At 43.6% G+C, this 17,586-nt stretch overlaps 1 protein-coding gene across 4 annotated transcripts in view; it reads right to left on the bottom strand.

Moving 5' to 3' along the window:
• LOC112232564 (E3 ubiquitin-protein ligase MIB2) overlaps nt 1-17,586 on the bottom strand; it is an 84,606-nt gene that overhangs the window by 12,161 nt on the left and 54,859 nt on the right. For all 4 annotated transcript variants that reach the window (XM_024399618.2, XM_024399619.2, XM_024399617.1 and 1 more), the window contains 5 exons: nt 17,040-17,202; nt 16,141-16,274; nt 15,886-16,034; nt 15,345-15,501; nt 10,983-11,137 (listed from right to left, as the gene is read on the bottom strand). In XM_024399618.2, the coding sequence (XP_024255386.1) occupies nt 10,983-11,137; nt 15,345-15,501; nt 15,886-16,034; nt 16,141-16,274; nt 17,040-17,202 (758 nt within the window). The remainder of the gene's footprint in view (nt 1-10,982; nt 11,138-15,344; nt 15,502-15,885; nt 16,035-16,140; nt 16,275-17,039; nt 17,203-17,586) is intronic.

The raw sequence follows: 17,586 nt of genomic DNA, 5'->3' as shown, positions 1-17,586 counted from the left end.
AATTACATCATTTGGTGTTTTGTTGATGGTGGTGGACAACGCTGTCCAAGGTGCCGCTTCAGAATCTCCCATACGTGTTCAATTAGGTTGAGATCTGGTGACAGACGGCCATGACATATGGTTTACATCTTTTTCATGCTCATCAAATCATTCAATGACCACTCGTGCCCTGTGGATGGGGGTATTGTCATCCTATGGGGGTATGGTAGCCAAAAGAATAGCCTGCCCAGCATTTTTATACATGACCCTAAGCATGATGGGATGTTAATTGCTTGATTAACTCAGGAACCGCACCTGTGTGGAAGCACCTGCTTGCAATATACTTTGTATCCCTCATTTACTCAAGTGTCCATTATTTTGGCAGTTACCTGTACATACTTTACTACTGGTGGGGGGGACAGAGGTCATTTGTACCTGCATGCAACTCACTTGGGAGGAGGGGGAAGTGGGGTGGAGGGTGAATAGGGAGGTTGTCACAGCTGCCTCCCTCAAGACTGCATCTCTCAGACCCCCTCTGCCCCTCCCCACTTCACAAGCTCATACAGTGCCTTGCGAAAGTATTCGGCCCCCTTGAACTTTGCAACCTTTTGACACATTTCAGGCTTCAAACAAAGATATAAAACTGTATTTTTTTGTGAAGAATCAACAACAAGTGGGACACAATCATGAAGTGGAACGACATTTATTGGATATTTCAAACTTTTTTAACAAATCAAAAACTGAAAAATTGGGCGTGCAAAATTATTCAGCCCCCTTAAGTTAATACTTTGTAGCGCCACCTTTTGCTGCGATTACAGCTGTAAGTCGCTTGGGGTATGTCTCTATCAGTTTTGCACATCGAGAGACTGAAATTTTTTCCCATTCCTCCTTGCAAAACAGCTCGAGCTCAGTGAGGTTGGATGGAGAGCATTTGTGAACAGCAGTTTTCAGTTCTTTCCACAGATTCTCGATTGGATTCAGGTCTGGACTTTGACTTGGCCATTCTAACACCTGGATATGTTTATTTTTGAACCATTCCATTGTAGATTTTGCTTTATGTTTTGGATCATTGTCTTGTTGGAAGACAAATCTCCGTCCCAGTCTCAGGTCTTTTGCAGACTCCATCAGGTTTTCTTCCAGAATGGTCCTGTATTTGGCTCCATCCATCTTCCCATCAATTCTAACCATCTTCCCTGTCCCTGCTGAAGAAAAGCAGGCCCAAACCATGATGCTGCCACCACCATGTTTGACAGTGGGGATGGTGTTCAGGGTGATGAGCTGTGTTGCTTTTACGCCAAACATAACATTTTGCATTGTTGCCAAAAAGTTCAATTTTGGTTTCATCTGACCAGAGCACCTTCTTCCACATGTTTGGTGTGTCTCCCAGGTGGCTTGTGGCAAACTTTAAACGTCACTTTTTATGGATATCTTTAAGAAATGGCTTTCTTCTTGCCACTCTTCCATAAAGGCCAGATTTGTGCAATATACGACTGATTGTTGTCCTATGGACAACAGCTGGAGGCAGGGCTTTCTCCTACAGAGCTCCATTTTTATGGAATGGTCTGCCTACCCATGTGAGAGACGCAGACTCGGTCTCAACCTTTAAGTCTTTATTGAATACTCATCTCTTCAGTATGTCCTATGATTGACTGTAGTCTGGCCCAGGAGTGTGAAGGTGAACGGAAAGACACTGGAGCAATGAACCGCCCTTGCCGTCTCTGCCTGGCAAGTTCCCCTCTCTCCACTGGGATTCTCTGCCTCTAACCCTATTACGGGGGCTAAGTCACTGGCTTACTGGTGTTCTTCCATGCCGTCCCTAGGAGGGGTGCGTGATCTTCCTGTCTGGGTTGGCGTCTCCCCTTGGGTTGTGCCGTGGCGGAGATCTTTGTGAGCTATACTCGGCCTTGTCTCAGGATGGTAAGTTGGTGGTTGAAGAAATCCCTCTAGTGTTGTGGGTGCTGAGCTTTGGTCTCTCTCCCTCTCGCCCCTAGGACCATGCCTCAGGACTACCTGGCCATGCTGCTGCTCCAGTTTCAACTGTTCTGCCTGCGGCTATCGAACCCTGACCTGCTGTTTTCAACCTTCTAGAGATAGCAGGAGCGGTAGCGATACTCTCAATGATCGGCTATGAAAAGCCAACTGACATTTACTCCTGAGGTGCTGACCTGTTGCACCCTCGACAACCACTGTGATTATTATTTTTTGACCCTGCTGGTCATCTATGAACATTTTAACATCTTGGCAATGTTCTGATATAACAGAAGAGGACTGGCCACCCCTCATAGCCTGGTTCCACTCTAGGAATCTTCCTAGGTTCTGGCCTTTCTAGGGAGTTTTTCCTAGCCACCGTGCTTCAACACCTGCATTATTTGGGGTTTTAGGCTGGGTTTCTATACAGCACTTTGTGACATCAGCTGATGTAAGAAGGGCTTTATAAATACATTTGATTGTATTTAATCAATTTTCAATTCAAGCTTTAACAACAAAATGTGGAACAAAGGGCATGAATACCTTATGAAGGCACTGTATATAACGTATTCTAGTCATTGAACACTGGTCACTTGAATAATGTTTACATACTGTTCTGTACACTTTATACACTGAGTATACCAAACACTACGAACACCTTCCTAATATTGAGTTGCACCCCCCAGGAAATTGTTGAGGGCGAAAAACCCAGCAGTGTTGCAGTTCTTGACAAAATGAATGGCACACATACACAATCCATGTCTCAATGGGCTCTTGGCTTAAAAATCCTTCTTTAACCTCTTCTCCCATTAATCTACACTGATTGAAGTGGATTTAACAAGGGACATCAATAAGGGATCATAGCATTCACCTGGATTCACCTAGTCAGTCTATGTAATGGAAAGAGCAAGCATTTTTAAAGTTGTGTAATCAGTGTATGTATATACTGTATTCTAGTCATGGCTCATCCTATATAATTATTGCTGTACACAACTGTTCTATTCATATACTGTCCATACTGTCTTTACACACCATTATATGTATCTACACACTCAGTGGCCAGTTTATTAGGTACACAAAAATGGTTCTCTTGCTATATAAAGCAGGCAGACAGACATCGAGTCATTCAGTTACTGGTCGACTGAATGTTAGAATTTTAATTTTATTTCACCTTTATTTAACCAGGTAAGCTGGTTGAGCAAAAGTTCTCATTTACAACTGCGATCTGGCCAAGATAAAGCAAAGCAGTGAGACACAAACAACACATGGAGTTACACATGGAATAAAAAACAGTCAATAACACAATAGAAAAAAAGAGTATATACAGTGTGTGCAAATGGCGTGAGGTAAGGCAATAAATAGGCCATAGTAGCGAAGTAATTACAGTTTAGCAAATTAACACTGGAGAGATAGATGTGCAGATGATGGTGTGTAAGTAGTGATACTGGTGTGCAAAAGAACAGAAAAGTAAATAAAAACAATATAGGGATGAGGTAGATGGGCGGGCTATTTACAGATGGGCTATGTACAACTGCAGCGATCGGTTAGCTGCTCAGATAGCTGATGCTTAAAGTTAGAGGGGGAAATATAAGTCTCGGCCTCCCGGGTGGCGCAGTGGTTAAGGGTGCTGTATTGCAGCGCCAGCTGTGCCACCAGAGATCCTGGGTTCGCACCCAGGCTCTGTCGTAACCGGCCACGACCGGGAGGTGAGACAAGATAGTAGCTACTAAAAGCAATTGGATACCACGAAATTGGGGAGAAAAAGGGCAAAAAAATATATATGTAAAAAAGAAAAGAAAATAAGTTTCCAGCTTCAGCGATTTTTGCAATTCGTTCCAGTCATTGGCAGCAGAGAACTGAAAGGAAAGGCGGGCAAAGAGGTGCTACGGGTGGATGTTGTTATCGTGACCAGTGAGCTGAGATGAGGCGGAGCTTTACCGAGATGACCTGGTGCCAGTGGGTCTGGCAACGACGAGAGCATACAGGTCACAGTGGTGGGTGGTATAAGGGGCTTTGGTGACAAAACAGATGGCACTGTGATAGACTGCATCAGGTTTGGTGAGTAGAGTTTGAGGCTATTTTGTAAATGGGTATGTTTGGTGGCATGAGTGAAGGAGGCTTTGTTGCGAAATAGGACGCCGATTCTAGATTTAATTTTGGATTGGAGATGTTTAATATGACTCTGGAAGGAGAGTTTACAGCCTAGCCAGACACCTAGGTATTTGTAGTTGTCCACATATTCTAAGTCAGAACCGTCCAGAGTAGTGATGCTAGTCGGGCAGTGGCGGGTGCAGGCAGCGAACAGTTGAAAAGCATGCATTTAGTTTTACTTGTGTTTAAGAGCAGTTGGAGGCCACGGAAGGAGTGTTGTATGGCATTGAAGCTCATTTGGAGAGTAGTTAACACAGTGTCCAAAAAAGGGCCAGATGTATACAGAATGGTGCCGTCTGCGTAGAGGTAGATCAGGGAATCCCCCGCAGCAAGAGCAACATCGTTGATATATACAGAGAAAAGAGTCAGCCCGAGAATTGAACCCTGTGGCACCCCCATAGAAACTGCCAGAGGTCTGGACAACAGGCCTTCCGATTTGACACACTGAGCTCTATCTGATAAGTAGTCGGTGAACCAGGCGAGGAAGTCATTTGAGAAACCAAGGCTGTTGAGTCTGCCGATAAGGATATGGTGATTGACAGAGTCGAAAGCCATGGCCAGGTCGATGAGACGGCTGCACTGTCTTTTATCGATGGCGGTTATGATATCGTTTAGTACCCAAGTACCTGGCTGAGATGCACCCGTGACCAGCTCGGAAACCGGAATGCACAGCGGAGAAGGTACTGAGCTAACAGCCCATTAGTCCAAACCTATGCTCACCAAGTTTCGTCTTCCAAGTCTTCCGTTTAGGAGAAATGGCCATGTCGTGATTGGTGATGTTTTGTACATTTTCAATAAGATTCCATTCGCACTATGTGGTGGAATTTACCGGGACACCGGAAAAAGGACCAAAATTTGCACATTTTATAAAACGGAAACCGAATGTGCGAGAGACTTCGTTCGATGACTTCCCGGAAGATCTGGCCCCGGTGCACGGCCCGAATTTTAGAAACATTTGCGGACGTATAGTAAGGGACCATACATTTGCAATATGGAGTTTCTCATCGATCATACAGCAAATGCCAAACTTTCTGAAAGGTCACCAGATCATTGCTCTAACATACATCTTCACCAAATTTATGCAAACTATTGTTCCCAAAGATTAGAAAATTCCCAAAGCTATCCCTTCTATACATTTGGGGGTGCAAGATCTTTTACAAATCATCACCCAATATCTATCTGTACTACCATATATTCCTAACCAACATTGTATTTTGTATAGTTAAAACTACTTTATAGATACAGTGGGGCAAAAAGGTATTTAGTCAGCCACCAATTGTGCAAGTTCTCCCACTTGAAAATTACAGGCCTCTCATCTTTTTATCATAGGTACACTTCAACTATGACAGACAAAATGAGAAGAAAAAAAATCCAGAAAATCAAATTTTTTAAAATGATTTTTAATGAATTTATTTGCAAATTATGGTGGAAAATAAGTATTTGGTCACCCACAAACAAGCAAGATTTCTGGCTCTCACAGACCTGTAACTTCTTCTTTAAGAGGCTCCTCTGTCCTCCACTCGTTACCTGTATTAATGGCACCTGTTTGAACTTGTTATCAGTATAAAAGACACCTGTCCACAACCTCAAACAGTCACACTCCAAACTCCACTATGGCCAAGATCAAAGAGCTGTCAAAGAACACCAGAAACAAAATTGTAGACCTGCACCAGGCTGGGAAGACCGAATCTGCAATAGGTAAGCAGCTTGGTTTGAAGAAATCAACTGTGGGAGCAATTATTAGGAAATGGAAGACATACAAGACCACTGATAATCTCCCTCGATCTGGGGCTCCACGCAAGGTCTCACCCCGTGGGGTCAAAATGATCACAAGAACGGTGAGCAAAAATCCCAGAACCACACGGGTGGGACCTAGTGAATGACCTGCAGAGAGCTGTGACCAAAGTAACAAAGCCTACCATCAGTAACACACTACGCCGCCAGGGACTCAAATCCTGCAGTGCCAGACGTTTTTCTGCAAAGGGACCAGGACGACTGATCCGTGTAAAGGAAAGAACGAATGGGGCCATGTATAGTGAGATTTTGAGTGAAAACCTCCTTCCATCAGCAAGGGCATTGAAGATGAAATGTGGCTGGGTCTTTCAGCATGACAATGATCCCAAACACACCGCCCGGGCAACGAAGGTGTGGCTTCGTAAGAAGTATTTCAAGGTCCTGGAGTGGCCTAGCCAGTCTCCAGATCTCAACCCCATAGAAAATCTTTGGAGGGAGTTGAAAGTCCGTGTTGCCCAGCAACAGCCCCAAAACATCACTGCTCTAGAGGAGATCTGCATGGCGGAATGGGCCAAAATACCAGCAACAGTGTGTGAAAACCTTGAAGACTTACAGAAAATGTTTGACCTCTGTCATTGCCAACAAAGGGTACATAACAAAGTATTGAGATAAACTTTTGTTATTGACCAAATACTTATTTTCCACCATAATTTGCAAATAAATTCATTAAAAATGGGATTTTCAGGATTTTTTCCCCCCTCATTTGGTCCATCATAGTTGAAGTGTACCCATGATGAAAATTACAGGCCTCTCTCATCTTTTTAAGTGGGAGAACTTACACAATTGGTGGCTGACTAAATACTTTTTTGCACACACTGCTCAAAAAAATAAAGGGAACACTTATACAACACAATGTAACTCCAAGTCAATCACACTTCTGTGAAATCAAACTGTCCACTTAGGAAATCAAACTGTCCACTTCGGAAGCAACACTGATTGACAATAAATTTCACATGCTGTTGTGCAAATGGAATAGACAACAGGTGGAAATTATAGGCAATTAGCAAGACAGCCCTAATAAAGGAGTGGTTTTGCAGGCAGTGACCACAGACCACTTCTCAGTTCCTATGCTTCCTGGCTGATGTTTTGGTCACTTTTGAATGCTGGCGGTGCGTTCACTCTAGTGGTAGCATGAGACGGAGTCTACAACCCACACAAGTGGCTCAGGTAGTGCTGCTCATCCAGGATCGCACATCAATCGATGCTGTGGCAAGAAGGTTTGCTGTGTCTGGCTCAGGTAGTGTGCTCATCCAGAGCATGCTGAGGCGCTCAACCAGGAGACACCGGGGGCAAACTACCTGCCCTTACACCACCCGATGGCCAGTCATCAGGAGACATCAACCACCCGAGCCACTGCGTCAGTGTCATCCAGAGGTTGCTGCTGGGACCGAGAGACAGGAGGCCATCAGACTGTTAAACAGCCACCACTAACATTGAGTGGCTACTGCCAACACACTGTCAATGACACTGACTCTACTCCAGCCACTTTAATCATGGGAATTGATGGGAAATGATGTAAATATATCACTAGCCACTTTAAACAATGCTACCTTATATAATGTTACTTACCCTACATTGTTCATCTCATATGCACGTTGATACTGTACTCTATCGACTGCATCCTTATGTAATACATGTATCACTAGCCACTTTAACTATGCCACTTGGTTTACATACTTATCTCATATGTATATACTGTACTCGATATCATCTACTGTATCTTGCCTATGCTGCTCTGTACCATCACTCATTCATATATCCTTATGTACATATTCTTTATCCCCTTACACTGTGTATAAGACAGTAGTTTTTTTTTGGAATTGTTAGTTAGATTACTTGCTCGTTATTACTGCATTGTCGGAACTAGAAGCACAAGCATTTCGCTACACTCGCATTAACATCTGCTAACCATGTGTATGTGACAAATAAAATTTGATTTGATTTGATTTGATTTGATTTGGCAAGAAGGTTTGCTGTGTCTGTCAGCGTAGTGTCCAGAGCATGGAGGCGCTACCAGGAGACAGGCCAGTACATCAGGAGACGTGGATGAGGCCGTAGGAGGGCAACAACCCAGCAGCAGGACCGCTACCTCCACCTTTGTGCAAGGAGGAGCAGGAGGAGCACTGCCAGAGCCCTGCAAAATGACCTCCAGCAGGCCACAAATGTGCATGAGTCTGCTCAAACGGTCAGAAACAGACTCCATGAGGGTGGAATGAGGGCCCGACGTCCACAGGTGGGGGTTGTACTTACAGCCCAACACCGTGCAGGACGTTTGGCATTTGCCAGAGAACACCAAGATTGGCAAATTCGCCACTGGCGCCCTGTGCTCTTCACAGATGAAAGCAGGTTCACACTGAGCACATGTGACAGACGTGACAGAGTCTGGAGACGCCGTGGAGAACGTTCTGCTGCCTGCAACATCCTCCAGCATGACCGGTTTGGCTGTGGGTCAGTCATGGTGTGGGGTGGCATTTCTTTGGGGGGCCGCACAGCCCATGTGCCCATGTGCCCGCCAGAGGTAGCCTGACTGCCATTAGGTACCGAGATGAGATCCTCAGACCCCTTGTGAGACCATATGCTGGTGTGGTTGGCCCTGGGTTCTTCCTAATGCAAGACAATGCTAGACCTCATGTGGCTGGAGTGTGTCAGCAGTTCCTGCAAGAGGAAGCCATTGATGCTATGGACTGGCCCGCCCGTTCCCCAAACCTGAATCCAATTGAGCACATCTGGGACATCATGTCTCGCTCCATCCACCAACGCCACGTTGCACCACAGACTGTCCAGGAGTTGGCAGATGCTTTAGTCCAGGTCTGGGAGGAGATCCCTCAGGAGACCATCCGCCACCTCATCAGGAGCATGCCCAGGCGTTGTAGGGAGGTCATACAGGCACGTGGAGGCCACACACACTACTGAGCATCATTTTGACTTGTTTTAAGGACATTACATCAAAGTTGGATCAGTCTGTAGTGTGGTTTTCCACTTTAATTTTGAGTGTGACTCCAAATCCAGACCTCCATGGGTTGATACATTTGATTTCCATTGATAATTTTTGTGTGATTTTGTTGTCAGAACATTCAACTATGTAAAGAAAAAAGTATTTAATAAAAATATTTCATTCATTCAGATCTAGGATGTGTTATTTTAGTGTTCCCTTTATTTTTTTGAGCAGTATATGTATACACACACACACACACACACACACACACACACACACACAAGTTCTCTACATGCACAGTGAAGCTCAGCTTATCATCAACCCACACACCCAAATATTTGTAAACGTTAACTTGCTCTATAGTATCTCCAGCCAATGTAGCAATGACATGATTTGTAACATGCCTGGCATTTGAAAATACAATGCATTTTGTTTTACCCGAATTTAAAATCGGCTTTAAATCATACAGATTCTGTTGTATGATATTAAATGCTCTTTGGGCATTTTCAAAAGCTAAATATAAACTACTACCACTTGAATAAAGAACAGTATCATCTGCATAAAAATGAACATCCGCTGTTTCAATAAGATCCCCAATGTTGTTGATATACAAAATGTATTTCAAACCTGATTGCATTCCATTTAAGTTGTTGTTTTCTTGGAAGGTGACCTTTAGCTCCCTACTAAGGACTCCAGTACCTTTGATAGTACAGACAATTTTGATATGGGTCAATAGTTGTCAAATAGCGAAGGATCTCCACCTTTCACGAGAGGCAGTACCAAAAGCAGTTTTCCACAATACACAGAGGGAAACTTAATTTGTCTTATTCTCTGTAATAATGGTATATGAATAATGATGCATTTTATTTTGTAAAGTGGTTTCTTGCATAAAACAACATTTTCATTCACCTCCTTGTCTGAAGGACAAGTGGATAAACATGTTAATGTCAAGCCCTGCATGTTGTTTTGAAAAGTGTCATGGAATGTAGACCTACATTGAACACCACACATTGGCTGCCACTGTAGGCTGAACAATAGAACAGCTATTTCCATGTTAAAATGTTATGGGATGAATTTTCTCCATTGTTGTTGATGGTAGGCCACTCTGGTAGGCCTACATTATGATCAAATAGCCACAGTAGTCTACTTGACCACTGTTAAAACTTAAAATCGGCTACAGCCTCAGTGTTTACAGTAAACGTGCGCCGGAAGTTGCACAGAATTTTCACAATGTTCAAGTTTGCGCTGAGCAGATGTAAAATTTGCACAGCAATTAAAAAAACATTGGTAGTGAGTACGGCTCAGTACATCACTGGTAGCTACTACCTATATATGTATAACTTTGAGCTGGATTGTCTGTCTTTGCAATTTTCGTTTGCGCCCGTTAGCATATTCAGCTAGCAGGCTCCATGGAAATGTGCAATTACTTGTACTAATTTTGCTAGCATTCTGGTAATAGAAGCCAAATGGGCTTTTTTGTGGTTGCGTTTTTTAGCGCCCCTTGTGTACTAAGCCGGTAAGACCGTAAATCCTAGTAAGACGGTATGACATTTAATTATTATTATTTACTACTACTTTACTCACTTTTTCTCCCCAATTTCGTGATATCTAATTAATAGTTAGGATCGTCTCATCGCTGCAACTCTCATACAGACTCTGGAGAGGCGAATGTCGAGAGCCATGCGTCCTCCGAAACACAACCCTGCCAAGCCACACTGCCTCTTGACACACTGCTCTCTTAACCCGGAAGCTAGCCGCACCAATGTGTCGGAGGAAACACTGTCCAACTGACGACCATGGTCAGCTTGCAGGCGCCCAACCGCCACAAGGAATCGCTAGAGCACAACGAGACAAGGAAGTCCCGGCCGGCCAAACCCTCCCCTAACCCGGACGACGCTGGGCCAATTGCGTGCTGCCCCATGGGTCTCCCGGTCACGGCCGGGTATGGATCGAACCCAAGGCTGTAGTGACGCCTCACCAATGCGATACAATGCCTTAGACAGGTACTCCACTCGGAAGCTCTACAATATGAAAATCTGGTTACCCCCCAACCCTAGTAGTGAAGTACTCACAGCTTGTTTCCTTTGAGGGCTGCATGGTATAATGTAGTGTGTATGGGGTAGTGTGTAGTGTACAGTAGTAGTGTAGAACTCACAGCTTGTTGCCTTTGAGGGCTGCGTGGTGCAGGAGGTTGAAGCCGCGGTGGTTCTGCTGGGTGAAGTCTATGTTGGGCACCACAACCAGGATCTCAATGATGTTCCGGAAGTCTTTGGCGATGGCGTCGTGCAGCGGTGTGTCTCCGTACGAGTCCTTGTAGGAGAAATAAGTTAGCCAGGTAATAAATGATCTGTGGTCAGTTTATAGTTGTAGCCCCTAATAGAGAGGGTTAGCATTTGGGTAGGGAGAGCTGATCCTAAATCTGTGCTAACAGCTGTCCTAGAGGGATGTGAGACCTTGAGGCCTTCTATTTGATCATAGTTCTACAGCAACGTTTTTATATCATGAATGAACTACAGGGTTGGGCAGTATCCATATTTTCATACCGTTTCTATACCATACCGGGGAATAAGTTATTACCGGTTGTGCACACATGGTGCTCTATTTCAAATGGCCTAAAACGATTTAGGCAACAGGGATCCAGGAGGGGATTGAATGTCTCTAGTCTAAGAACAGGTCTTTTTAGCTAACATTCCACTCCATGTCATTGCCAAAGAGACTGGCCTTTCGGCAATCTCAACATTCAATATGCAGATGGATTTGCGGGAGTTGCTCATGGGTTGTTGGAAATAAATATATTTTCCATGACAACATGTGGAGCCTTGAATAGAATTAGAAACAAACATTTAACTGTTATCTAAAGGGGGTGAAAGGGACGTGTCTGTCAGCCCTGCCTTAAAAGACCAACATTTGTTAAAGGGGTCTGAACACTGTCCGAAGGCACAGTGCATTCGGAAAGTATTCAGACCTTGACTTTCACATTTTGTTAGGTTACAGCCTTATTCTAAAATTGATTCAATAGTTTTTTCCACCTCAATCTACACACAACAGCCCATAATGACAAAGCAAAAACAGGTTTTTAGAAATGTTGGAATTTATTTTAAAAATTACAAAACTGAAATATCACATGTACATACAGTTGCAGTCGGAAGTTTACATACACCTTAGCCAAATACATTTAAAATCAGTTTCACAATTCCTGACATTTAATCCTAGTAAAAATTCCCTGTCTTAGGTCAGTTAGTATCACCACTTCATTTTAAGAACGTGAAATGTCAGAATAATAGTAGAGAGAATTATTTATTTAATATTTTATTTATTTCATAACATTCCCAGTGGGTCAGAAGTTTAAATACACTCAATTAGTATTTGGTAGCATGGCCTTTAAATTGGGTCAAATGTTTCGGGTAGCCTTCCACAAGCTTCCCACAATAAGTTGGCTGAATTTTGGCCCATTCCTCCTGACAGAGCTGGTGTAACTGAGTCACGTTTGTAGGCCTCCTTGCTCGCACACGCCTTTTCAGTTCTGCCCACAAAATGTCTATTTTCTATTTTGCCACAACTTTGGAAGTACGCTTGGGGTCATTGTCCATTTGGAAGAACCATTTGTGACCAAGCTTTAACTTCCTGACTGATGTCTTGAGATGTTTCTTCAATATATCCACATAATGTTCCTTCCTCATGCTGCCATCAATTTAGTGAAGTGCACCAGTCCCTCATGCAGCAAAGCACCCCCACAACATGATGCTGCCACCCCGTGCTTCAAGGTTGGGATGGTGTTCTTGGGCTTGCAAGCATCCCCCTTTTTCCTCCAAACATAACAATGGTCATTATGGACAAACAGTTCTATTTTTGTTTCATCAGACCAAAGGACATTTCTCCCCATGTGCAGTTGCAAACCGTAGTTTTGGAGCAGTGGCTTCTTCCTTGCTGAGTGGCCTTTCAGGTTATGTCGATATCGAGCTCGTTTTACTGTGGATATAGACACTTTTGTACCTGTTTCCTCCAGCATCTTCACAAGGTCCTTTGCTGTTGTTCTGGTATTGATTTGCACCTTTCGCACCAAAGTACATTCATCTCTAGGGGACAGAATGTGTCTCCTTCCTGAGCAGTGTGAAGGCTGCGTGGTCCCATGGTGTTTACACTTGCGTACTATTGTTTGTACAGATGAACGTGGTACCTTCAGGCGTTTGGAAATTGCTCCCAAGGATGAACCAGACTAATGGAGGTCTAAATTTAGCTGATTTCTTTAGATTTCCCCATGATGTCAACCAAAGAGGCACTGAGTTTGATGGTAGGCCTTGAAATACATCCACAGGTACACCTCCAATTGACTCAAAGCCATGACATTTTCTGGAATTTCCGAAGCTGTTTAAAGGCACAGTCCACTTAGTGTATGTAAACTTCTGACCCACTGGAATTGTGATACAGTGCATTATAAGTTAAATAATCTGTCTGTAAACAATTTTTGGAAAAATTACTTGTTTCATGCACAAAGTAGCTGTCCTAACAGACTTGCCAAAACTATAGTTTGTTAACAAGAAATTTGTGAAGTGGTTGAAAAACGAGTTTTCATGACTCCAACCTGTGTGTATGTAAACTTCCGACTTCAACTGTAAATACATTTATAAAAGAAAATATGGGGTGATGGAAATTATGCAGACAATTACATTGATGGAAGCCACACTATCTGCAATATTAAAGCTGTTAGCGAGGAAAGTTGTTGCATTTTGAGGCTTAAAATCAAAGCAAAGAGGTTGCATGTGTGGAATTGCAGTATGTATTTAGTTTGAGAATTTAGACGTGAGCTAGAAACTTTTGATAGGATGGCTTCGTCTGGACAAACAAAAAAAAACAGTTGCTTAGCAACCGGATAACAACCTGTTCAGTGGAGAGAGAAAAAAAGTGAGAGTTCCAATATTTGGATAATCGTTGTGGTTGGAAGATGGCTGGGAGGATTATCGAATCAGGATCAACTCTGTTCACTTCGAGCTCATTAGTAGAGCTCGCCAGCTTGCAGTCCTAAAACCCGGAAATTATTTACCTCTGGTTCGTTCAGCGATCCAAGTGGGGAAAATTTATGGGGAAAGAATAGGGTTTTGGGATAAATGCCAAAAATCAGTCTGAGGTTAACACAGGCTTAGGAGATCTTAAACATTTTGATCTATGAGATAATATCATTCAGTTAACATGGCCTTTATTAGTTATGTAGCCTTTGTGCTATTTTTATTTTTAAAATTATTCAAAATTCACAAAAAGTGACATTGATGAAAATGATCTCATAGAACAAAACGTATAAGATTTCCTAAGCCTGTGTTTACCACAGACCTTATTTTTGGCATTTCTTGAAAACCCCTACAAAAACGCCATTCATTGGCTTTGTCCAACTAACCATGAAATTAGTGTCTACAAAAAGATACCACTACTATCTCTATATGATACAATGTTCATATTTGAAGATGGCAGAAAGGCCAGTCTCTTTGGCAATGAAAAGGTGTCGCAAGGAATGGAATGTTAGCTAAAGAGACTGGCACTCAGGCTAGAATGTCTCTGCTGTAACCAAGAAGCTTGATCTTGATATTTAGCCACTTGGCTAGCAAGTTAGCAAACCAAATGCAAAGCTGGAGCTGGATACAATTTATTTGATACATCTTAGATTTGTTATAGTTATACTTAATGTATAAGTAGTGGAGTAGCATGCACCCCCGCAGCCCTGGGGTACCCCCCCAAAATAGATAAATATTTTTAAATAACATTCCGTCGATAAACGGTATATCACCCAAGCCTACTCTGAGTACTCATGTATAGCAATGCTGCTCTTTTCTGTTACAGTACAGCTCAGATACACACATGAACAAAAATACAAATTTATATTTAACCTTTATTGAACTAGGCAAGTCAGTTAAGAACAAATTCTTATTTACAATGACGGCCTAGGAATAGTGGGTTAACTGCTTTGTTCAGGGGCAGAACAACACATTTTTAACTTGTCAGCTCAGGGATTCGATCTTAGCAACCTTTCGGTTACTGGCTCAACGCTCTAACCACTAGCCTACCTGCCACCCCAACATACACACAAACTTCAAGCAACCATTCCACTCCAGCTGAACACGCACATTGCTTGAGCAGAAAAATGAATAGTATGTTATTAGTAAGTTATAGTAAGTTATTAGTCCCCCAAAGGGGACATTATATTGCACTAGCCAATACATACATCAATAAATACACAGTAAAAGGACAAAGAATATAAAAAACAAAGTGTTAAAATGCTTCAAAAGAAAAAGATCTGCGGAAACATTCTGTTTTGTTCCTAGTTAAAATAAATATGTCTGCCATTGCAGTCTATGCGGTTTAGTTTCTTGAGAGACTTGTGAGTGTGTGTTTGCGCATGCATGTGTGTTTTGTATGTGCGGGTGGTGAGCATGACAGAAGAAAGCATGAACCAAAGTATTGAATTAAAATAAGGAATATGATGGCATTTCTGACGCAGATAATGTAGTTCTTATTAGTGGGTACTGACCTGTAGGTTGATGTCGGCTGAGTGTTCCGACAGCACACGCACCACATCGGTGAAGCCCTTGTTGACGGCTATGTGCAGCGCTGTGCACATTGAGTTGTTCAGCAGGTTCACCTTGGCCCCTTTGCTCAGCAATAGCCGTGCAATCTCCGCCTGGTTCCTGCACACACACACACACAATGAGCAACAAAATGTATAGACCTAACCACAATAATTTTCCTATCAATTTAGGGTACTCATTTAAATATTCATTACTCAATGCATTTTCATATATTTGTTGTGTTGTTTTAATTGACTCATTCTGATAACAAATGTGTATGTTTGTAATCACTTATTTTGTGGGGGGCATGGTGAGGGATTATGGACAACAGTAATGCCCCTGTGTGATTGACTGTTTGTGTGTCTAGTGATTTTCACCCCAAATCCAATTAAATCCAGAGACCAACCACCCCCATAACCTGTTTTCTACCAATGTGAATACAGGGTACTTAAGACTGGCAACCTTGTGTGTGTGTGTGTGTGTGTGTGTGTGTATTCCTCTCACCCGAAGGCCGTGTAGTGCAGGGCGGTGTCTCCGTCCTCGTCCTTCACTTCAATGGAGCTGTTGGCTTGCAGCAGAGCCAGGACCACCTCCATGTGGCCCTGGTGGGCTGCCACCTGCAGCGCAGTCTTGCCCTGGTTCTTTATATCCACCTGGAGAGATGTCACACACACAATCAATCACATTAAGAGATGTCTCACACACAATCACATTAAGAGATGACAGACATACAGTCTGTGGTGCCGGGAGTGAACGCACCTTGTCAGGGTATTTCTGCACAAGCTCTCGGACTTTGTTGGCACTGCCATGCGCCGCCTCGATGACCAGCCGGCTGGGGTTGTCCTGATCTGTAGACTGAGACAGCAGCTTCTCCAGGACTGAAATGACTGTGTCTGGAGAGAGAGATAAAGAGGGGGGGAAAGGGAAAGTGAAAAAAGATCATGTGGATGAATAAAGAGCAAGGGAAGGAGAAAGGAGAAAAATAGAAGAAAGAGAGACATGTTAGTGATGGATTCCAGAGCATGGAGAACATGCATAGTAGGTGCTGTGCTACCCTCCAGGCCCCTCTAAACCCAGAGAGCATACACAGTTACCAAGTCAAAGCACAACCATTGGAATGAGTCAAAATGTCCCTGTGCACCCTAACCTAGCATTACGAGCCTCTCGTATCCACTCTCTTCCACCATGATGTATATGACGGACACAGAAAAAGGGGTGATTGAGCCAGAGTACCCAAGACTAGTAGAACCACACATACACATACACACATGAGGAGCAGTAGAGGCACATATGCTGATGAGGCCTCTGGAGCTTGCCTCCAACATGAAGGGGCATGAAAGAGAGAAAAACCAGACATTTCAGAGACATGCAAATTACGTGCAAATGAAACCCGTTCGTCATGCATGTGGAGACAGTGACCAGGAGAAACAGCGATATGAGGGGCCGTATATGCAACAGACAGCCACTGTCACAGCCCTTGGTCAGTAGTGCATGCATAGCTTGCAGCAAGAGTGCTGGAAGAAGAGGGAGGGGGTCCATAGGGAATTCAGGGAAAGTGATAAGGAAATGGAAGGAGAGATAAAAAAGCAAAACTCGTTGGATGACTGTTGGATAAGAGGCCCCCTTCCTCCTGTTCGCGAGGTCTCAGTAGTCCTTACTTCCGGATACGTTGGGGTTCTCCACCGTCATGAGGTTGGCGTCCACCTCCACGGATTGGGCCGAGAGGCACGCCGGGTTAAAGGTCCACGTCTGGCCGTTGAAGGCCACGCGCAGGTCCCCGTCGGCGTACACCTTCAGCACCTTGCCCACCTGCCCCAGGGCCTGATGGGAGAGGAGAGGGTGTAGAAAACAAAAGGAGGAAGACGGGTGGGGGGCAGAGGAGAGAGAGAAGGAAGGAGAGTGAAAAGACAGTGACACTGACAGTGTTAGGACACCAGATAGGTAGGTAGGACTATGGATTCTGTTCAATTACACTTTAAATGTTCCTCTCGTCGTCTCCTTTCCACCATGACAAATAGGACAAGATATTAGGTTTTAACACCCATCACAGGCCATGAAGGAGAGGAAGTGTTTCAAAGAACCTCCATCAAACCATGATTGTCATCTTTCCATCTCAAATGCACTCTTTTTAGATACCAATGACACTCTTGGAAATTCTCAGGGCTTTTATTTATAGGTAATTAATCAGGATGCTTTGCTTTCGCA

The sequence above is a fragment of the Oncorhynchus tshawytscha genome, linkage group LG16, assembly GCF_018296145.1.
Source record: "Oncorhynchus tshawytscha isolate Ot180627B linkage group LG16, Otsh_v2.0, whole genome shotgun sequence".
NCBI lineage: Eukaryota > Metazoa > Chordata > Actinopteri > Salmoniformes > Salmonidae > Oncorhynchus > Oncorhynchus tshawytscha.
This window is presented reverse-complemented; position numbering and strand designations above follow the sequence as displayed.